Source organism: Amblyomma maculatum, chromosome 3 (assembly GCF_055883805.1).
Source record: "Amblyomma maculatum isolate TAMU_Amacu chromosome 3, ASM5588380v1, whole genome shotgun sequence".
Classification (NCBI taxonomy): Eukaryota; Metazoa; Arthropoda; class Arachnida; order Ixodida; family Ixodidae; genus Amblyomma; species Amblyomma maculatum.
Genome location: NC_139346.1, coordinates 172,809,291 through 172,833,329, shown reverse-complemented (window position 1 = coordinate 172,833,329; position 24,039 = coordinate 172,809,291). Strand labels below are relative to the sequence as shown.

The 24,039-nt window shown below is 44.2% G+C and overlaps 1 protein-coding gene and 1 long non-coding RNA gene across 2 annotated transcripts; one reads left to right on the top strand and one right to left on the bottom strand.

Moving 5' to 3' along the window:
* Positions 1-8,785: 8,785 nt before the first annotated feature.
* LOC146196961 (uncharacterized) lies at positions 8,786-12,858 on the top strand. Its single transcript, XR_014705652.1, has 4 exons — positions 8,786-8,856; positions 10,298-10,374; positions 11,818-11,876; positions 12,807-12,858. It is a non-coding gene; the product is annotated as an uncharacterized LOC146196961 (long non-coding RNA).
* A 6,289-nt stretch (positions 12,859-19,147) lies between these two features.
* On the bottom strand, positions 19,148-23,421 carry LOC146196960 (uncharacterized). Its single transcript, XM_084596424.1, has 5 exons — positions 23,340-23,421; positions 21,781-21,895; positions 20,905-21,063; positions 20,120-20,239; positions 19,148-19,430 (listed from the first exon to the last, which is right to left on the bottom strand). Exons 1-5 carry the CDS (start codon positions 23,402-23,404, stop codon positions 19,284-19,286), a joined length of 606 nt encoding a protein of 201 aa, XP_084452550.1. The 5' UTR covers positions 23,405-23,421; the 3' UTR covers positions 19,148-19,283.
* Positions 23,422-24,039: the final 618 nt, after the last annotated feature.

The following is a 24,039-nucleotide window of genomic DNA, read 5'->3' as shown; positions in this document are numbered from 1 at the left end:
ACATTTTAATACAACAGTCGCGAAGGCCCCGCTCTACAAAAATCCGGCGCCGGCACTATTAATGAAAAACCGCAATCGTGCTTGCTGTGGATCACAGTTGGTGGCTGGCATAGCGAAGCGCGGACTGGTTGTATAGGATTGCCTACACGAGAGGATGTGTACGCCCCATCATGGGATATGTGAGAAATCAATGGTTTGAGATATGCTAAACTGTCAAGTTCTTCAGAGACCTGTTTTTATGACACTCTAAAACCGGGACAGTTTTTCCTTGTTTGGTTTTGTTTGTTTAGCCCGAGACGGAGCTACAGATCTTCAACGCCCGGGGCGTTACTTTTCACCCTTTTGATGCAAAGGGCAATACCGCCAACTTTATCATAACCACTGCCACCACCAACACGAGCAGTCGCCTTTTAGGGATGTAAAATTTCCGTAAATTTTGAACGTTGTAAAAAAACAAGAGAAAAAAGTGTTTTTCCTGAAATATTGGAAACATTTGAAAAATATCAGTTATTTGTATTAATCACGAAGTGTGGCTGCATTAAAACAGGAAACAGTATTTTTCTTTTAGCAGAGTGCTGCTCGTGCAAATGTCGCAACGCTTTTAGATGGTTATAAAAATACAAATGACACCTTTGATGGCTCTAGAAGATTGCTGCCATGTGTGTTGCAGCCTCCACTATTGCGTGTCAGAAGAAGTGGTCAAATTTAATCTTAGTGCACATCTAGTACAGGCGTAGCCACACGGGACATAGATTACGGAATCTGTGTTCATTCGTTCCAACATACAGCTTGATAGATTACGGAATCTGTGTTCATTCGTTCCAACATACAGCTTGAAGTGTCTAGTTTGATGAGTGGTGGTGGAAATGAGAGGAAGCAATTCGTACTAGTGCGGGTAGGCAAAATTCTGTGTTTGCTTCCGTGCCTCCCTTTCCTTAGCGCGTTTTTGTTTTCGTCTCGTATGTGTTTCCGTTGTGAATTGTTTTTGTTATATTTTTCAGCAAAATCTTATGCGGTGTTCAACCTATATCTGAGTTTTTCTCTGCAATCAATCATGTGGCAGTAAGGTCTGGCCACATTTCCGTGTTTTCTCCTTCCTGGTACTAGTCTAGTCTTTCTATATTTACATTCGAATGAGCTGTTTATATTTCTGTGAGTTATCTTGTACTGTTTGAGGTTTATCACAATTTTCCTTAGATCATACACGGAACCGTGTCCACACGTAACATTTCTCTACGTTTAAATTGTATGTTTGTATATATGCTTACTCGTGCCCGTTCTTATATTTTTCTCGTGCAAATGTTAGCATGCAGTTCAAAGTTTTCCACTATGTAAATGCGTATGGACATTTCTGCATTTTAAGCTATACTCTAGCCTTTTAATATCAGCGGATCCTTATTCCTTTATCAAATTTTTGTAATTTAACGTTTACCGATTTCGCGTTAGTACAGGAAGCCATCTGATGAAAAAAAAAAATTTTTGCGCGTGTTCTCAGTTTTTTCTAGTGAATACATTACACGCACTTGAACTGCTAGTTCTGTTCATTTTTTTTATAATGTTTGGTAGACAGATTAAAGTTCATCGCAGTTTTAATTAGATCATTTACATAACAAGGCGCTCTAGTACTGGCGATGTGTTTGTGCTCGCTTAATCCTAGATTGTTATAATCTGTGCTTGTTAAGGTTGAGACCTTTTTTCTTCCAGTTTAATTTGCATGCCTTCAAATTTTATTATGTTATCTTTAAAGGTGTTGGGACGTTTTGAGGATTTATAAGCATGTTATGGGTTTTCTCTGTATGTGAGGTCACCCGAAGCCAAAATCTGGACACAACATACCTTTTACATATACGTATCTTACTTCAGCTCCAGAGAGCCGTTAAAATATATTTCGCCCGATTGAGACGCATAGTTATCACCATTTAATTTAATGGCATATTGATACTTGGTAAGGTTAGTCCAAGAGACACAACAGCTGATGACTTGTTTGAATGTACCTGCACCTCTCAGCACCAACCGCAGCTACCACTTCGTCTTCAGTCTCTATTGTCGATCGTAGCCTTCTGCCTTCTGCAATTGCATATATGTAACATTACCTCCGCCGTGAAAATCACAGTCCCGGTGCGTACTATGTCATGCAACTACAGTTGGAGTTGTACGGCTTCATTCGGGCGACGTGAATGATATTGGTACGTGTCAAAACTGGCTTTTGTGGCAGATGCACAGGGGTGATCTCATATGTCACAGAAGGGACTGGTCGTGAAACATGGTAGGGGCCAGTGTAGCGCGGCAAGAGCTTCTCACAAAGCCCAACTCGACGAGCGGGAGTCCAGAGCAAGACGATAAATCCCGGAGAGTAGTGGGCATCCCGACGACCAGAATCGTGGAGGCGTTTTTGAGTGTTTTGGGAGGAAGCCAGCCGGTGCGAGCAATAACACGGGCATCATCAGCTCGGGAGATGGCGTCACGAACATAGGAGCTGGCATTAGCGGTGGGAGGCAAGATGATGTGAAATCGAAGTGAATGGTTGCGGCCGAATAGAAGATAGAAAGGCGAGTAGCCCATTGCATCGTGACGAGACGAATGTTATGCGGACATCACGAACAGCAAAGTAATGTCCCAATCACGGTGGTCATCAGATACATACATTGACAGCATATCCGTGAGCGTGCGGTTGAGGCGTTCGCTGAGGCCGTTCGTTTGTGGATGGTAAGCGGTGGTAATATAGTGCTTAATTGAGCAGTACCGGAGGACTTCGTTGACTACTCGAGCAAGAAAGCAACGGCCACGGTCAGTGAGCAGCCGGCGTGGAGCACCATGGAGCAGGATGAGAAGAAACGCAGCCACGTCAGTTGCACAGCTGGTGGGTATTGCTCGTGTGACGGCGTAGCGCGTAGTATAGTTCATGACCACCGCAGTCCATCTTTCCCCGAAGCGGACAGAGGGAAAGGCCCGAGGAGATCAAGGCCAACTCGGGAAAGTGGGTCCATTGGGATGTCGATCGGCTGCAGGGATCCAGCAAGCACAACCGACGGCTTTTTGCGTCGCTAACACCGGTCACAAGAAACCGCGTAACGACGAATAGAGCGGTTAGGCCTGCCCAAGAAAAAACGCCGGCGTACGCTGTCGTACGTACGAGATACACTAAAATGGCCCGCAGTGGGCGCATCGTGCCGCTGCTGAAGAACGGTGGCACGCAGGTGTTCGAGGACTATACAGGCAGAAGCTCGGCGCCATCTGGTCGCATATTCTGCCGATATAAAGTGCCGTTGTGGAGCACAAACAAAGCAAAGGTAGCGTCATGGTGATCAGTGCTGAGGCGGCTGATAATGGTGCAAAGCTTTGGATCTAAGCGCTGCTCATGGCGAATGTAGAAAAGGTCAGAGATGGACAACACACAGGTGTCATCGTCATACTCGCTGTCAGGCGGTGGATCTACCGGGTTGCGGGACAGGCAATCGGCATCAGTGTGCAGCCGGCCGGACTTGTAGACTTAGAGGTTGAAGTGTGCCAGGGCGGGCTGGTTGACGAGGGCTACACAATGAGCGCAGAAAAGGCTTGAGGTTGGTCTTGGCCCCAGGAAAATGGAACGTCGTTCTTCAGAAGAATAGTAAGCGGACGAGCCGTCTCCGTAAAGTTTGGGACAAACCGCTGCAAATAGGAACGAAGGCCAAAGAAACTACGCACGTCACTGGAATAGCGTGGTGTGGGAAATGCACTCATAGCAAAAATTGTGTCGCGGTTGGGTTGAACGCCACGGGCGCCGACCAAGTGTCCCAGCACCTTCGGCTCACGTCTGCCGAAGCTACAGCTCTTCGGGTTCAGCGGAAGGCCAGCGCTTCGGAAGACAACAAGAATGGCATCAAGGCGATGAAGATGGCTCTCGAAGGTCAAATAAAATGCAATGACGTCATCGAGATAACATAAGCATATCGTCCATTTGAAGTCGCGTAAAAGGGAGTCCATCATGCGCTCGAATGTTGCGGGCGCATTACACAGGTCAAAAAGCAGCACCTTGAATTGGTAAAGGCCACCGAAAGTGACGAAGGCAGTGTTCTCTCGGTCCCGTTCGTCGACTGCGATCTGCCAATAACCGGAACGAATATCAATCGAATAGGAATATCTGGCACCATGCAACCAATTGAGGGCATCATCTATCCTGGGCACAGGGTAAGCGTCCTTCTTTGTAATCTTAAGATGTTGTTAATCAACACAGAACCTTCAGGCATTGTCCTTCTTTCTAACAAACACCACAGGTGAAGCCCAGGGGCTGCTCGAAGGCTCTATAATGTTTATTTCCAACAACCTGTCGACTTTATCTTGTATGACGCGCCGTTCAAGAATGGCGACTCGGTAAGGTTTTTTGTCAATTGGACTGGCGCCTCCAGTACCGATGCGATGAATAACTAGGGACGTTTGACACAAGGGGCGGCCACCAAAATCAAAAATATCACTGTACGAATTCAGAAGGCTTGTAAGTGCTTTAGCATGATCATGACGCAAGTCAGGAGCGAGCACCCCGCACCTCCACCAATATGATACGTGGCAAGGTTATTCCAAGAGACACAACAGCTGATGACTTGCTTGAATGTACCTGCACCTCTCAGCACCAACCGCAGATACCACTTCGTCTTGAGCCTCTATTGTCCATCGTCGTCTTCTGCCTTCTGCAATGGCATATATGTAACAATATGAAGCTCATAAATGTATCAGTGAATACTAATGGCGTCCCATCACAGTAAAGTGACATACTAACAACGGCGCAACGACGCGCGGCATCTGCCAGCTGCTGCACTGGTGGTTGATGGGCTGATCGTCAGGCGCCTCCGCTGGTGAATCGGCATCGGCGCCCGAACGAAAACCCTTCTCACCAGTGAGGCTACAACCTGACTAGACTTTCTTTGTACTTTATTGGAAATACGAATAAGCAGATCAAGACTACATTTTATATGCTCGGGTTTCGACACTCAGCTGAGGAGGGAAAAACAAAAATGTAGCATTTCGACATCTGAAATTGTTTTAACCAGCATTTATCACGAACTTTCTGAAATAGCCTAGTTTTTGCAACCAAAACTAAATAACAGCAAAAAATATGCGTTCTTTCTAGCCTTTAGCAGTGCTTTTTCCTATTTAGAAGCAGCCATCTATCAATTAGCACAAATTATCATGTTTCTTCAAGGGAATCATAATTTGTGGTTTTTGTCTCTGATTTTCCATGCCTCGGGAAAAAACGAGAAAAAAAGGTTTTTTTTTCCAAAATTTCTCGTTTTTTTTCCCCAGCCCTCCCATCTCTACGCCAAATACGTACACCGCCCCCCCCCCCCCCTCCCTCCTCCCGTTACGCGGTGTACTAACGTTGTCATTGGTGCACTTTCAGGTGTAATCGAGCGAAAAACAATCCCGAGCCAAAGAGAATTTCTAAGAAAAAAAAAAAGAGACGAGCTCTGCGCCGCTCACTCTTGGCTTTTTTTTTTTCTTCTAAGAAAATCGTTTTTAGCTTGTGAGAAAGATGAAGTGATTCGTAACTGCTCATACATACAAGCATCTATCAAATTATTTGCCTTAATGTATCATAACAACACTTTAATAGTTGTGTTCAAATTTCGCATTAGGAGGTATCGTAATCGACCTTAAAATGTTTTGAACTACTAAGCAAGCAGACTGAGTGCTAGCTCACTCGACGTTCTGTGGCTCGCGTAGCCATGGTACGCACTTGCAATGTTTTTAAAGCCGGTACAAGGATAATAGCTTGGTTTCCAATTCATTGGTCAGCGACACACAGACGAAAGCTTACAGGTGTCAGTGCAGGAAACGTTGAGCACTATAGCTACGTCAGCAGCTGAGAACGCACGTGATATGTGGAACTACACTTAACTGGTTATGATTTCGAACAGCATATCGTGCACACGCAAATAAGCAGATCTTTTATAGGTAGGCCCTGTCGAGGAATACATATCATCTCTTCCAAGTCATCCCTAAACATCGCGTTGTAGGAAATGCAAATTAGGAGTTTTAAAACTTTTGAATAGCACACTTGCCGGGCATTTTATGTTGTGCAAGAGAGAATTTCGTCCACATTGAGCCAAAAAACTTTCAATCACACATCACAACTTGGGCCGGCACACAGCCCGAAAATTATGCAGATCCAGCGTCATGGTTACTCTTTTTCACACACTATCGAAAAAGAAGTCTCAAGAAAGCCCAGAAGGAAAACGAGGAGGAGGTAAGTAGGTCGTATTTTCTACGCGCTCTTTAAAATACCTGAAGTCTGCAATGCGCTCATTATTCTTATCTGTTTTGAGTACAGCGTGCATTAACTATCCATCAGCAAGCTCTCTTCGTCGTAATTTTCCTGCTCTGGCGCTGCAGCCGTCACCTTGTGATAATATGGTTGCAGGCAGTGATGTCTGCTGAGATTTAATCGAAAGGCTCACTTCATCCGTCCATTCCTACTCTGAATGCTAACACAGCGCGGTGGCGTGAAAGCCTCAAAAACTACTCGCAAGAAATCGCGAACCTGAACCAATACTACTCGTTACATCAATGTGAGGTTTAGGCCTCGGTAGTATTCCATCGCCTTCTACAGTTTCCTCTCGATATTCTACAAGCACCTGAGCGAGTGAGCCTTCCCAGACGGCGTCCTTACACCAACTCAGTGCGTCGTCGGGCTTTATACCTACCAAGAAGCAGCGTACAGCAGTGCCTGCTTTCTTTCAGTATGCGGTTTTGTTGTCACCGTCGCTGTCCACGCACCACGGTACACTCAGCTGTACAAATACACGTTCAGTACATGCCACTTCAGATGACTAACCGTTTAAAAACAAGCTAAAAAACGATTTTAGATCCCACAAGTGGGCCCCGCCGGGGTGGTGCAGTGGTAACATGCCCGACTACTGTGCCGGAGCACCCGGGTTCGAACCCGACCTCGGCGGCTGCGTTTCGATGGAGGCGAAACGAAGAGGCGTCCGTGTGCTGTGCGATGTCAGCGTTGTTGTTGTTGTTGTTGTTGTTGTTGTTGTTGTTGTCGTGGCTGTAGAAAGAAGGAAAAGAAAATGCACGGGCCTGCTACTGGCTCTGTAGCTGAGCTATACCTCCGCTGCCTCGTGCATACAGAAGAGAAATTAGAGAAGAAAGAAAAGGAAGAGGGAGAGAAAGACGCGCGCCGCAACAACAGCCGTCGTCCACCACCACCGAAGCGGTGGCGGGTGTAATGACGGCCTACAACAGATAAAAATTCGGGGGCAGGCTAGCCCCCGCTGCAAGCGGCGGTGACCTACCTGTTCCTGCCCCATGTTGTTGTTGTTGTGGCTGTAGGAAGAAGGAAAAGAAAATGCACGGCCCTACTACTGGCTCTGTAGCTGAGCCACATCCGCTGCCTCGTGGAGATAGAAGAGAATATAGAGAAGTAAGAAAAGCAAGAGGGAAAGAAAGACGCGCGCCGCAACAACAGCCGTCGTCCACCACCAGCGGTGGCGTGTGCAATGACGGCCTACAACAGAAAAAAATTCGGTGCCAGGCCAGCCCCCGCCGCAAGCAGCGGTGACCCACCTGCACCAGCCCCATCAGAGCAGACTGGGGAGTCTCGTTAAAGATCCCCAGGTGGTCGAAATTACTTCGCAGCCCTCCACTACGGCTCCTCTTTCTCTCTTTCCACTTTACCTCCCGCCTTCCTCCCTACCCTTACGGCGCGGTTCAGGAGTCCACAGAAACAAGTGTGACAGATACTGCGCCTTTCCCTTCCTGTAAAACAATTATTATTATATCCCACAAGTATGGGTATGATACTTTCTCAGAGGAGCCTGTGTTTGTCGAAGTCTTTCTCAAAACCTGGAAGGTGGTTTCGAGCACCGCTGGAATCTATCTATTTACACTCGCATATGGAGATATTTCGGTGGTCATAAATCACAAAGAGGTTGTTCTTTAATAAGCTCCTAATGATTTGCAGAATTTATCCCATCATTCTCCTTAGTGCTGAAAAATGTGTGCTCTCGTAAGCCGGGTAAAACGGCCACACTAATTGCTTTAGTGATGTTAGGTAGAACGATCATTTTTGTCTTTACGAAGGTTTACAAAATGCACGCCATGACCGCAATAATGTGACGAGCGTTTGTCTACACGCTTTCTGGCCGCCTTCCCGTTCGCTTAAACACTTTTCCGAACGATCATGCGAAAACGAATATAAATTAACAAAAAACGCTATTATTTTCCATGTCCAACCATATTTTAGCTTTAAAATAGAGAAACATCATTTTCCTTTAGGAAATACCACTATAGTGTCGGCAGCGTGTACGCAGACTCCATACTGAATAATTTCAACCACGCAACACATGAAAAGTGTTAGAATCTGTTTGCGTGCTCTGTTTACTTTTCTTCGCACCTATACATCTTCATAATTAGTCAGGTTATCTAACATGAAACTCGTAAGAATCTAATATGACTTAAAATATATTTGTGATAGGGTTTCTATAATCAACCGAAAATTTGCTAAGAGCCATTTAATGCCCACACAAAATGTGGAATTTTAGTTAAGTCCAAAGATACCATTCTTTTCTGATGCCCTTTAAGTTGTTAACACCAGAATCTTGCTAACCTTAATGTAAAAAAAAAACTGTCTATTCCTCTGTTTACATGTTAGTCAAAATTACGCCTTCAATATTTAAAAATAATGGTCGTAACTTCTCTGTGTAGTATATCTTAAAACGTACTGACTTCACACTAATCACTAGAAGAAATAAACTACCTTTTGAAAAGACCGGGGACTAAAATCCGTTTCCTTTGTTTCTTCACAGAACCACTTAGAGTTCCCGAGCTTCTCACAGCCTTCTCTTTTGGATTGAAAGTTTAGGTCCATTTCCACTGGTAAGCGCTCTTTTAGAACCTGGACAAACTTTGTGCTATTGTACTAAAGGTATTCTTTGCTGCACTCACTGGATCACCAATTTTGCAGTGTACTCGCCGAACAAGAAGACTATAAAGGCAGGCAGCTTTTACGAGAACAACATTGGTAGCAGCCAAGTTTAAGGCGGAGGCTGGGGTGCTGAGCACCATCGTAGATCGTAGGCGCATCAACCACTGCGTGATTTATACCTTGTGCAGGCTGCAGAACGGAACGTCCGACGCAAGAACACCTTGTCAAACAACGCACAAAATATTACGCTGACCATTCGCATAGAATCTCCTTAACAGATGATCCTCAAGCCCCAACGAAGGTTTCGGCGCAGCCATTATCATTAAGTAATTCATACTGCACACTACTAAAAGAACCCGTGCGGCATCCATGAAGCCATATGCAAGGGCAACGTCGTCCCCGATGTTAACTGCCTATTTCTGCTATTCCCGAAAGAATATCAGTTGTTTGGCTCACTCTTAGTGGTCTGCCGCTTCAATAATAATTTAGAAAAATATTTTACATCCACAAAACCATTTTGTTTGTTTCTGAATGCATGAGTTGCGGCGTTCTTTTGTTTTCTCACTTTCACCTTAGTTTTTAAGAGTGAATGATCCCTCGCTTTAATGAGTTCCACCGGGACTCAAGACTGTTTTTTGTCACATCCCTTAGGCTTACAAGCGTGTAATAGAGGTTTATACTCGCGTGCACTTGTGGTTAAAAAGAAAAAGTTCTCTTAATTTTATGGGTACGTTTTGGCAATATGTAATCTTGTAAGAGCTGATAGCGATGTCTAGGCGGTAGTTTGTAAAAAAAATACAAAATTCTTGTAAACACCAGGCAGCTGAGTAAAGACCTGAGTATGCGGCCCTTTTTCTTCCTCTAACTAATAGCGCTGCCAAATCAGACCTCTATATCCAGGTGGAAGGGTGAGATCTGAATGAGCTTGCCAGGACATTTACATTCAGAGTCTGGCACGCTAACTCTGTAGGTGCCCACGCTGGCACATTCGTGCGGTTTGGTTAGCGGGCCGTCACATCTATGACGGGAAGCCTTTCAAATACCGGCTGGTTGATAAATAGTATGTGTGAGAAATTAAAGGATTGCTTATCGGGTAAGTAGCAAAGTCATTGTAAGCAAACAAGGCTTTGAAAGGAAGCATGCATGGCACTTCAAAGTGGAGCTTAAATTTCCCTCCATTGTTTTTTTTTTTTTTTTTGCGTCTTCGTGCGTAGAAACCTTAACGAGGCTATAGCCTCGTTAAGGTTCCTACGCACGAAGACGGACGTCGCGTTACAATGGTTGCAGTGTAACACTATATTGGAATCTGCAATAAGTTCTTGTTAGGAGCGTCTTGGTGGAATCCTCATTGCTGTGTTCAAAGTTTCATGTACGTATTTTTCTACATTATAGGTGAAAAAGTAAACCGGGTGCCGACAGTACCATGAAACTCTTGACATGCATCATCCTCCTCCTTGCTGTAAGCATGAGTAAGTGCCGCCTTTCTCTCGCAGTTGCCACATAATACACGAGGGTTATGTTGTTCATCGAGATAAATGGGACGAACTCATGACATGCACCTTGTACCAGTATTTTATTTGTACGTACGGAAAACAACCTTAGTAAGTGTGCTTATATGTGCTTTCTGCAAATAATCATGTACTTTGCGAAGAAACATGCAGTCAACTCAATTTGAAAAGGATAAGGCAACAAGGGCGTGACGAACACAGCGCTTACAGAGGGGACAGCAGAAAAGGACCAAACACATGAACGTTTGTAAGCGCTGTTTTCCTTGTTCCCTTCCAACGTGAACCAGCAAGCCAAACTCTACCCTCTCATTCGATAATGCAGTAATACTGTGAAAACGCTAGCACGACCAATTTTACTCGATGGCGCTACAGTTTTTTAGAGCGCAGCCCTTTGGTGCCCGTTTCTGCTTTTCACGTCGTCGTCGCCGCCGTCAGCGTTGTCCCTCGTAACAAGCTCCGTAGCCGGGGCAGCGCGCGCTCCTGTCGCCACCGTTCGCCGCTGCGTGTACCCCATTATTCCTGCGTGGCGGCGACGGTGTTCTCCGATTGCCGAAGCGCCGGCTTGGCATCAGTAGATCTCGGTGCGTGTATTCCAAGGCGACACGCAGAGCCACGTTGACTTGACTCGCTAGCGGCGTCAGCGGCATCAGACAGTCGCTGCTACCTCTTCGCCGCGCAACGTTCCTATGGGCCCACTCGCTGCCTCCCGCGACCTCCCGATAGCTTAATTGCGCTCTTCCCTTTGAGGCGGCAATCAGAGCGCCGGGTCGGTGGCGATGGATCTCGATATGTGCACCGTCCGAGCCGAAACGCATACCTCAATATCGAAAAGCTGAAATAGCTGATGAGCTGCGATCGAGTTTCGCATTAGGAAGTAACGTAATCGTCGGCAATCTTTATGTGTGTGTTTTATAGAACAATGAATTTCTTTGAGAACTCATTCCTCTACGGCCCCAGCGTAAAATGGTATTCACTGGTGCTAATTACCCATCCCCCTAGCTAGCCGAGGCTTCAGATGATTTGCCTTGAATGGGAAATAAAGGCAGCATATTTCCCTCTTGTTCGTCTCCGAGCCCATCCTATAGCCCGAGTGCATATTTTTACGGCACCTGGTACGTAATAACCATGACATTAAACTCATTGCACTACTGCCATTTGTGCTTAATCTGTACAAGTTCGTTTTGTGGCTGTATAAATAGGGCCAACAGAATGCTGTAAGTTATCGATTTAATGAATCTGAGGTGGTTTAATTATCCCGGAGCATTCCACAACAGCCTCCCATATAACCCTTGTCTCGGTTCAAGAAATTGACCTCGGCAATGTACCATTATTTAGTTTGCAATAATTCAACATATTTTTTGAAAACTTTACATAGCGTCTCTTTTTTGTGTTTCTATGTCGTAGCGCAAGGAAAAAAACGTTCTTGCACACTGGCAAGGAGGAGTCCTTTCAGGCCTCCGTCGGTGAGTTCTCCAGTTCATGTGTCATCTTTATTACCTTGGGCTGTAGAGCGCTCATCCTCTCACACGCAAACATACACAGTTTGACAATTGAGAATTCTGGAATTTTCGTCCTAGTGCGCTACTGCTATATGCCAATCATTTATTCGTTTTCGATGTTTTTTAACATTTTTTTACGCCGTAACTTTGATAATAAATAATGTTTGCCAGTAAAGTAGTAAAACGAATTTCTCGAACCTAACCTCGGTACCATAACTTTTGACACCTTCGAGCCGATAGGGTTTATCACCGGCAATATTACTTTATCTGAATGTTCTCAAAGTGATCTGCATCCCCTAAAAAAAAAAAAATATGCGCCTTGCAAAGAGGCTCGAGTACTCATAACTCAAACCCTGCTGTTGTCTACGTTGCCGCTTCCAATCGTTGCGAGAGTGCATGAAATTTCCCACATTGCCTGTAAAAATAAAAAAAAAATAATAATAGTGGTTGTTTTGTGTTACAAACCCGGATGTTCAGATTTCTTCAGGACTATGTGAACTCTTTCGAGAGAATAATTTTTTTTTTTGTAGTTTTGAAGGGAAATGGTTAGTGAAACCTGATATTGTTAATATTACCTTAAATAGTGAAAAGTTAGCTGAGAAGTCTTTGCACACAGATCTGACTCTCGGCCAACAGCCGCGGTACAGTCGCCTTCTGATCACATCTCTCTAAGGAAACCTAAACTAGTTTTTCACTACAGTCGTCGCTGAAAGTGTCTATTCGTTCGAATCAGAGAGGAACACTATGATATTTGAACGCCCCAAATAAAATAAACATAACGCAAACGCGTCCTAACGATCGATGGTATGGCAATTCATATAATCGGAAAGTAAAGTATATAAATAGCACAGCATAGAGGAAATTTTAAAACGTTTCCATTTGCGCGTTCCGCAGATGTATAGTGCTCCCTTCTGCAAGGACGGACGGCACACCCATTTGCCGAACGGAATGAGATGTCTCGTGAGTGCGCCATTTTTCTCCTTTTAAGGAATAACCTCACTTGACAAGCTTAAAGGTTTATTAATCTCCATGCACAAGGAAGTAGGCTCTAAATAGGAGCACATTATTATACGTTAAAACAAGGATTGTTTGGTTCAAGTTGCAGCACAGGACATCAATTTACAACCAAATTCACTGCAATATCAACGAATTTATTTGATCACGTAATGAAAAGAATAACAGAATCTGTGGCGGTCACATCAGTGGTCTGTAGCCTTATTAGATGAAGGCGCTTTCTACACAGGCGCAGATCAAAGAATAAAAGTCAAAATTCAGAAAAGAGAAATGCATCGTTTGGAATCGTGCGCTACTCGGCGGATGCTCCGACGGCTCCACTGGTTATATTAAAACCGTTGTAGGTAGCCTCATAGGCCACGATGGAGGCAAGCAATATATAAACAACTAGAGACGCATGTCACTTCGGACAACTGGTTGGTTGCAGCCACAAAAAAAAAAAAAAAAAGAATCCGTCCGGCAATAACGAACCAACTAATGAGTTTTCTGCTCAATTGTAGCTACTATTCCTTACTTTCGTAATTCCTCCATATACGCCACTGCTTGTATACTCTAACGTAATTATGTGAACATAATTAACATAATTATATTCCTACATAATTATTTGCCGCTATTAATATTCATTTACCCTTGACTCCAATTACTCAGAGGGGGTATCAGCTTTACCTCTCCTCCCGACCAACTGACTTGAAGCTGCAACTTTGTTGCACTACGTATAGAAACAACACTGCCGCAAAAAGAGTGTGGGCTACAGCCAACTCTGAGCAGATGTCCAAAACCTCGCCTTGCTTCGTTGTTATTTAGGGTAACAAAAGAAGTTATCCTCATTGTCCGGGAGTTCTGCATCGCCTTCCAAAACTCAAGAAAGGCTATAGTTATTGTCGTGGAGATTAACAGGTTTCTTCATTTTATGTTGAACTTACCACGTGTACAACACACAGCATGCAATGCATCTGCAGTGTTTCACGGCATGAAGGGGAAGCTTCTAACTGTCAGCCTATTTATTTGCAGTTCAAGGTGATGTGGAGTTATGGACGCATGATGTGCGTGGCCGGCTTCTGCTATAATGGCGAATGTGTTAACATTAAAGAAGAGGCATGCCCCAAGTTCGAAAAATCGACTTGCGACTGAAGAGCGACACCTGGTCATCATCAAAAGGCGGCATATAAATGTGACTACGAACAACGCCTGTTTTCTGGAGTGCTGTTTATTTTAGCGGTGATATTTTGCGATGCGACTGCCGTCATTTATTTCTTACAGTTCGTGAAAGGGTAAATAAAACCTGCAGAATATGCGCAGATTAATGTTTTCTCTGAATAAGGGAGCAATTGCGAAACACGAGGGACAAGCTACAACGAAAGGGGTCAAATACAGGCCACGTGCCACGCAGTTTTTTGTTAGGCATTCTAAAGGTGGGTATACAATTGCGTGTCTGTCATAGGCTCTCACGATTGACGAAACCTGAGCACGACAAAAGTACCGAGATATCAGTACTAAACTTAACCCTGAGTAACTTCGAAGATATGTCTTTAGAAATGAATTTGTGACGTTTTTCGAAATATTGCTACTGCAGCGCAGCCTAAACGCAAGATAAGCAAAGCTGTAAATGTACTAAGCACAACACATGGTGCGTTGGTCGAATGGCTCATCGAGAATGGAGTGAGATCATTACTGCAACCGATGCTTTCGTAAAGATCTCAACACGGACCTGAATGTCAGCATGGCAGTATCATAGAAATGAAACCGAGCAGGATCAAAGGGTTTAAATGTGAAAAGCTGACCATTCAATAAAGAACCAGACGTTGTTCAATGCTGCCTGCACGCGTAGACAACAAAGATCCAGGATTGATCCAATCCCTCAGAGTGCAATGGATTGGTAAGTTTATCGTTAAACGCACCATTCTAAGAATGGTCCAAAGAATGTGCCTCATGCCGCCTTCACAGTATAAGGAAAGGTCGAATGGAAACGGCAGTTGAAGTTGCGAACAATAAAGAGGGTTATCCCAAAATGAAGAAGCCCGGGCAAATGGCATGCCTTTTTGATAACATGTCATTGGCTGGATGCATACTCAGAAACACTTTTGAGGCAAGAGGATGCCCCGATTACATACTCAGTGACCATTTTGTTTTACCATTTTATTCGTCCCCTCGAACTGAGAAAAAATAAACAGAAAAAAATGAAAGGTAGCCCGGACCAGCAAAAGCTTTGCCAGGCTTAAAACCAATTAAAAATAAATAAAAAAGAGCAGAAGCTCGAGATAAAAAAAAAAGCACTTTTTAAAAGCGATAGAAGATATTTAAAAAAATAAAATAAACGAGGTCCATGTCGAAAGGTGGTCCACGCTGGTTTAAGAAGAATAAAAGGAAAACCCTAGAAGGGTCGATTTGAGTCGATTAAAACAATAATTGCAGGAAAGCGATGAAGAGGTGTTGCATATTGCTGGTAGCCAAACGTTTTGTTCCGCAAAATGATGTAAATCAGTTGATTCACCTAAATGACTATACACCTTCAGAAGCTTCAACTCCATTATTTACAATAATGTATTTTTCCAATTTTTCAAAGCAAGTCTATAAGATACAAAAAGAAACCCGCGTGAATAGCTCAATCACGTTCAGTGATCGTGCTGCACAACAGTGTTTTAAAGTAACGAAGTCAGCCGCGGTCGTGCATTGACAGCCGAGTTGCAGCGTGAGGCAGATATTTTGGCGGTGCTCTCTCCACCCACGTCATCCTGTTGACGCGCGTGACGGATTCAAGTTGCAAAGAGCGCACTGCAATTTAAAGTCACAGTAAAGACGACCAGACTTCATGGATAGAAATGAAAATAGCTTTATCTGTCCGTTGAATGCACGAAAAAGAAAATGTCGCGTTTCATGGCTTGCCTGACGCGAGCGAAGAAACCGTGGTCAACATGTAGGCATATACCATGCGCTGCAACGGGGTCGTTGACTTACGGCCGTAACTTAATTCCATTCGCTCAATCCACGGTTGAGAGAAGCACTGTAATGACACCTGATTCCGCTAGTTACAAAGTTTATTATATGTTCTGCGGGATTTCTTTGGAGCTGGAAAAGTTACACGCTTACATTCTTTGGGGTTACTGTTAATGAACGTCAGAGAGAGCTCTTGCTAGTGTCGTATATATTTGTAGCCGTGACCTTCTTTTAGTGAGATATGTGTGCGTCGATTCGAGGCTAAAGGTTATTCCGCGCCAATTGATCCATCATTGTATTCAAGCAGTAGAGTGCTGGTTCTGCGTATATTTGCATCCGCTGGAACGTGGGCTGCAGTGAAGAGCAAGCAGAGAGCAAAGCCGTGACTGCCCGCAGGGACTCAACTTGCAAAACCATTAGTGCGAACGCATTGCTTGGCTCATGAGTGGTGTGAACAGGATTTCTGGAGAGAGCGTGTCTGCACGAGCTGTCAGTAAGGAAAAAACGTTGCCTCCACTGGATATCGAAACCGCCCCATGAACAAACAGATCAGCTTCCTTGGCCGAGGCTCGACAGCATTACGTTATCATCGCAGTTGATCACACCTGGTGCAAAACTACCTTTCTCTCGCGCTTTACAGTAAACATCTTTGTCCTCATCACGTTTTGATTACGGCACGCTCTCGCACTGTACAGTGAACATCGTCCTCCTCAAGTTCCATCTGTGTCGCTCCTTCTTTAAACCTATATAAATAAGCCGCACATCGGACATGACAGTAATTGAATTATAGATTTAACTCTTTTATCGGTAATTTGCAATGTAATGAACTACTTTTTATGGTTGGTAATTATTAATGTAATCAACTACTTTTTGGCAGTAATTTCGCAGCAAAAGTAATTAATTTCTTTCGAAATTACTTTTATTACAGCGCACCACTAACCCTTCAATAGAAAACAGTAGAGTGCCGCGAAAGCAGGAACTACGTGCGGCAAGCCTGTGAAAGCGCAACAGACCGGAAAAATTAGCAGAGCAAATTTAGCAAGACAGTGCGTCTGATACCTCCTGGGTAGCAGGGTCACTTAGTGCGGCTATCCCTTGGGCAGTTGCAACCATTCTCCATGCAGCAGGATACAAGGCGTCAAGAGATCGCCGAAGGGACAGATGGTGCAAGAAGGCCGGAGTTGAAAACTAGTTGGGAGCGCGGCGCAGTGGCACTCCTTGTTGCGTCGGCTAGGGTACAATGGTGCCTACTTACACTCGCCACCACGGGGCGAGGGAGGGTTTGGGTGGGGGGAGACAGGCGGAAGGGCCCATAGCATGAGCATTACTGAGCGCAAAGTACTGAGCTCGATACTTAGGACTGCGGAAGCAATAAATGGCCTTGCTTCTTCGGGCCCTTCAAATGGTGGAGACAGCTCCGAAGCAGCAAGACGCTGGGTTCGTCGCACATTTCACGACCGTTCGATCATGCTTCTGCTTTTGTTATTTGTTACGTCTGTCTTCTATTTGTAATGACAAGTTCTGTAGGAAAGAGGAAACGAATCGCTCTCTGGGACAGAATTTGGCGACTTGACAAAAGAATGTGTCCGAAGACACGTTGTTTTGTTTACTAGCTTATATTTTGCATGCATGAAAACCAGAAAGTAATTTAAAAGTAACTGAATTACTTAGTAAAAGTAATTGTAATGTAATTTCATTCATTTTTGGAGAAGTAATTATTAATGTATTTAATTCCTTTTCAAAAGTAATTTTGCCATGTATGCCGCACACATAGGCATCTGGCAGAGTGCGACCGAGGTTTGCTAGGATATTGTCGGGCAAATCCGCCAGGCAGCGCGATAAAATTCGCAATGCTTTCGTATTGCTGCAGCTAAGCATGCTTAAGTGCACCCCTGCATTTTTTAGCGCCGCTAAAAACAAAGTGCCCTAATTAAACCTCCAGAAGTAAATGGCGATGAAGTCTATTGTGCCAGTTAGTATCATGTTTTTACCAGGGCCACCTTCATTCTACAAATGACGACAATATAATCCTCACAAAGCTCATTTCCTGATATTTAAATTTTTTTGCGGCGGGCCGTTACGTTTTTTTTTTTTTTTTTTTTTTTTTCTCTCTCGAATAATTTTACAGGCTTCTTTGTTTTCCGTAAGTCTTCAAGAAATTGCTGAATGGAGTAACAGCTTGAGGGGCGAGTTGGTGCTGCATGTTACCCAGAACTGCGGCGCAGCGTACACAAACACGTGGAAAGGAACACAACACATTCGCACACTACCTACTGTAATATAGTAATGTGCTTGAGAGTAGTAGAGGAAGTTGTGGCCGAGTGTCGAAGAGGAAGTGCACTTCCTCTGAACTCATCTATGCGTGTTCAGTTCCATGTTAGTTTGTAGTTGCGCTTGTGTTGTTTCTTGCCATGTGTGTGTACGTGGCGCCGCCGTTCTGGGCACATTTAATTGACTATGAAAACAAAAAATTTGATAAAATATTTCAAACGTTTAGTACATTCTACTGTGATTAATAATTAAAGCTTGAGACAGTTTAATTTGGTAAAAATGAATTCGTTACGCTTTTTATTTGTGCGAAAGGTTCAAAAAGATTTCTTACATTTTTTTTTTCTGACTATGTCTTGCAACCGCTTGCAAAATTAAAATGGCTGCCACTGGCGGAAAATTTTTTCTAGCCAAAAACAGGATGAAAAAATATGCTCGTCATAGCAACACAATGGGCAATGATTTTCTAAAAGACAAAATGAAGATTGTCGAGCGCACAGCGTGTATTAATTGGTGAGATGAGCTCTATGGGGTGAATGTGACACTGGATAGACTCATGCACCACATTTCCTGTTTGCCCTGAACAAGTGCAGGTACAAAAAACTGCTTTAATAAAGAACATTCTGTATCACATGAGTTGACCAAAATGAGCAGTGCGATACCACGAACTAAGGAAATAGGAGGCGAAATAAAAAGTTTTTTTTTTTTATTATTCGAACTTGCGCATTTAGTGCTTGTTGCGCTGCTATGATGAGGAAAGCTACAAATATCCTTGCTGCTACGTGCTCCATATATTTACCACTACCACTATGCCCTGGATATTTACGCTCGATCAGGGTTCTTATGAAGATCGCGTAAAGAACGGCTATGCATAGGGGCCGGCTATATTGATTGCTGCTATCTCAGCCATCTGCCTTGTGGACGTCGTCCGAATCGAGATGACCGAGAAATAAATATTGTATATGCTGTCTAAGAAAAAAAAATCAACCAGCTGTATATAACGGAAACATACGGAGGAATATACGGATCGAATCTTCTCGACCAAGATACGAAGTCATTGGGTACGAAATGCTTTAAATATTTTGCAACAATGTTCCGGTAATATCGGATGTGGTGCCGAGCTAGGAGAGGCAGGAGGACAGGGCCGGAATTGTGCTAAGCGGTCCCGTTGATGACGAGGCTCTGCAGTCTGCGCAGCACAGGTGCAGGGCCGCCGCCGCACGTCTGCCGGTGGTCATCCAGCTCCGCGTGGTAAACGGCCAGGCACATGCGTGGCCCTTCCCGCTGGCGGGCCAGGGTGGCCTGTACGCGCATTGTACCGCGTAGAGCTAAGCTGAGTTGGAGGAACACTCCTACTACCTGTAACATCTCAACATAAACGAAAGGAACCACCAGCACCTGCACCAGAGAAAGACTTATAAGGAAAGAATATGGGCCTCACTCCAGTAGAGCTACACCTTCTTTTAATGTATTTTTTTTTTTGTCAGACGCTACCAATCCTCTTTCTTGATATACTAGTTACGATGCTTTTTGAAAGTTGTTATAGCGGCTGGTTTCGTGCAGAAATTTAGGGGGTGTTTTTTGTAGAGGTTACTTATTGAAACAATCCGCACACTGTTTTCTAATACTTTTTCGGCCATCCTTGGCCCATCGACAGCCACAAGCGCTTATCTTCTTGCGTATTTCTCCTCGACATTTGTTTCTAGGTAGTATTCCATTCAAATTGTATTTATTTAGCAGCCGTAAGAGCATGGCGGACAATTATTCTCACAGCTAATTTTTGATTTTCTTACTTCTTTAGAGATATTTCAAGCATTGCTCGTATGGCTATGCTGCATACATATTATGATTCATCTGCTTTCGTAAGAGAAAAACAAGGCTCTTTGTTCTGTAGAACAAAGAGCTTCTTCATCAAAATAAGCAGTCTCCTTACCCCCTTCCCTTCCGGTATGAACATATAAGCCCTTGCATGTGGAACATGATCTGTGTACCTTGCGTGTGAGGGACCAGTCGTCGTCGAAAGCCACCCACGTGTGCTTTGCGTGTTCCATGGCGTAGAAAGACAGCGTTCGCAGGTCTTCGAATCGCCGCACAGAGAAGCGTTTGCATATCTGAATAAAGAGAAAGCTTCTATGCTGTGATCATCAAGGCAGAGGCAGCATCCTGAGTTGTACGCGCGACGCTAAAGTAATTCGTAAGTCTCTCATCAAGCGCCGAATGTTTCAAAAAGATGACCTTACTGCAGCATTCCAGGACACACCAAAAATTACACACAAATTCATATACACAATCAAGTACGAATTCATGCATAAGTATAGCACAGTCAAGTGCTTAAAAGCACGTAAGGCCCTTCTCGAATCCCCGCTCTCAATCTACTGTGTTAGGCATCAGAAAACAACAGTTGTTCCGAAGCTTTAGATGAGCGCGGCGGTTAAACACGCCATAGGTAAGTTCGATTAATCACGTGCGTACAAAATTAAGATCACCCTTCCTTGGCTAATGGTTACCAATCACATTGGAGAGATCGAGCACAACGGAAGAGCACTAGCGAATACATAGGCTGAATTTACCGCGTTGCGGCTGCGCATGCTCAGAGTGCGGGTGTCAACGTGTTCATGTCACTGCGCGGTGCAGATGTGGCAACTAGGTCATCCGGTGCAAGTCAGCGGAAATAGGTACTTGCCCCCGCCGTTAAACCTCCAGTACTGTCACACAATATACCCGTGTCACGCCACACGCATGTATTTTACATTCAGATTCTTCTGGGCGTGCTCACTTCGGAGAGGGATATCTCGTGCGGACCGGTCTGTGCATCGTCCCCGAAGCTGAGTCCCAGGTGGTATCGGAAGAGAAGGCCTCCCAGAGCGAAGGTCAGGCACCACTCCTGACCATCCAGTGGCTTGCGCAGCAACGAGATCTTCTCCAGCTCTTGCAGCTGTTCGGGTCGAGTGAAATTGTTGGAAATAGTTAAGCAATTAAGCAATGCAAATGCACGTCCGAAAATGTGTTTTTGTTTATTGAATTACGCTCATAATGCACGGTTAAACATACACAAAAATAGCCTCCCGCTACACCCCAGAAGAAGCTAGAATGCATTCTAGAAAAACAGCATTTGTTCTTGTAAGGGCACAGTGAATTAAAGTGTGCGAATACTATAATTATTGTATAGTACAGAAGCTGTTAGACCAATTAGATATCCCAGTAAGAAATATCTTTCTAGTGTTACACCAGCGAAAACAAGTTGGATATAATAGTCTAGATTCAATCACTGTTCTGTCTGCTCTGCTGGTAACAGTCTTGGACACTCGTACAATACTTATTTTTGATTCCTGCAGCAGTCACCAGACTCTAAAGTACCTAGTCCTGAGCGCTTCAATTCTGCTTTGATAGATTTTAGGATAAGTAAGAAACTAAGCAAATGCCCCTCAGAAAAACAAATAAAATGTGGTGATTTTTCTGATTTATCAGATGTCCCGTACAACGAGTACAAAACTCCCTGCGGGTTGTGCGATAGCTAATATTTACAACCAGCGGTGATTTACAGGACTTAAGAAATGCGGACACATTGAAAACTTGTGAGAAGTTTTAAGACGAATTGCGCACCCTTGGAAATCTTAAAGCCGAATTTTCCCACACTATATTTTTCGCATACCAAAAAGAGCTCGGCCATGTCGGCGCCAATGTAGCGTCTGTACGGATTGGGCGCCCTCAACACCCTGGTGCCCAGCTCGTGGTGTTCGGTGCGGAACACCACCACGTCGGGACAGCTGTAGATGAACGGAATCCAGCGGTTAAAGAAAAATAAAACTGTTTCATACAAAAACATTCTTTTAAATTTTTAGTAACGTTAACTGGATTTCTATTTACCACAAGCAAAAGCAAACTATGTTTTCATTGGTGCGAAGAAAGATACTCTGGGCTGAAAGAAAGCTGCCTCTCTTCATGATAGGCATTAAAATGAGGTCCCTGTCAAATCGTGGCTGAACCAAGATAAGGAATAGCAGGAAATCCTGAGGAGGGGCAGCATATGTCCTGCACCGTTCGCAGTCCGGCTGACGATGATGATCATTAAAAGGAGGCAGCCAAAGCAAAAAAAAAAAAAAAATAACGATAATTAACTGGATTCATGCGAAAGAGAAGTAAAGCCACTGTCCGCTGTTGCCTCCCGCATCACAGTGCAACATATGGCGCCACCTCCAGGCACTATTTTGATTTACGTAACGAGTAATTTTAGCAGTTTTTATCTCAATAATTAACACCTATCTTTTACCACCTTTTACATCGGTCATGCTCGGTCACCTTTGGTTCTGTTGAGCACTATTAATCGCCTTTAATTTCGCGATGTTGTGCTTGGTTATGCCTGTCGTTAGCTCTGGTAAAACTATTTCATGCGAGACCCTCATTACTTCTACTCATGTATATCGTTACAACAAAACTTTCCGCTAAATCCAACAAAGAGTTGGATTTAGCGGAACATTTTCGTGATATCCGAGTATATCGTTCTATACAGGCGCACACAATCAACGGTCAACTTCAGGTCGCAGACTTCATAAAGACGGGGACAGCTTTTGCGTCCATGGCAGCCCTGATGCTTTTCTAATTCGAGATGTTTTCAGCATTGCGGAATCGCTTGCGTTGCGAATAAATGGGCATTGCACTTCGTGCGATGGAAGACGCATGCCTGATTAATAGCATCACAAATTCAGAAAAAAAAGCCCATTGTCTCCCAGCCATGCTATGGATGTCATCCCTCAAATCAGGCAATGCACTGCGGCGTCGCAGTCCGCGCGGTAAATTTCAATGCAGGATGCAAAAAGCGCATTGTACCTTTTTCGAGTGGCAAATGTTTAATATTGACTTCAATTTGTAATTGAACATCTTGCACTAAAATCGCTGCGTTGAAGACAAAGTTGCGAATGGGCGGTTTCCTTTATTCTGTGCCCTGTTTTCACAAAGGCGCCCATCTAGACACATTCAGTATAGAAAGCATATCAGTATGAGCATTCAGTATCATACTCTCTTATTCGCAGCTTATTCATGGTTAGAAAATGGTCTTGCAAATCCTAGAGTTGAGGCAAGTCTTTAGCACAAAGGATGTGTTAAATGCGGAAACGGTAATGAGAGGCGCTCTCGTAACATGCGTCTTTACTAGCGTGATTTCACGACTAGTTGTATAGTGACTAGCAGTCAACTTAGCGCGAGAATACGTACTCGACCAGTTTCTCCATGTTGCCACTGCTGGCTAGGAGCGGGCCGTAACGAAGCCGTAGGAACATGATGGAATCCGGGTCGTTGTTCTTCATTTCCTAAAAAAAGGATAGCTAAATATCATCACGGAAATTCCGAAGTCTTTTAACCTAAGTGACAGATGAGCCACTGCTCGGGATATAGAAAGATGAAAGAAGATGAATTAACGGTGAAAAACGTCTTATATACTCTACATCACCATTTTTGTAATGCCAAATTACGCACCTCCTCACACCATAGTGCTCAATGGTGATTTAAATCAACCTGTGAAATGAACGCTTACTGACCTCTATTAGCAAAATAAAATAAGGTAAGCTACTTGTTACAAGGATTCAAGTGACGGTAGGTGGGCGCAGGCGAGTTGAGGTGGTACAGCACGTCACGCAGTAATTGCTTGCCTAGATCGGGAGATCTGAGCAGCACATAACATGCCACATGGAGATTGAAAAACTGGATGATACCAACCACTCGCAAGATCCGTACCCTACAAGCGGCACCGCCTGCTTTGCCCGGAGGGAACTCATTCACGAACGCCCCTGGCGCATTAATCACATAGATAATCAATATTTTTTCCCCCTGTACAGCAGACCACCATGGTCTCATTGAACAGTTAGCCACAACATTATTCCACGCTTTAATTCTTGAATATTCTGATACCTCGCGT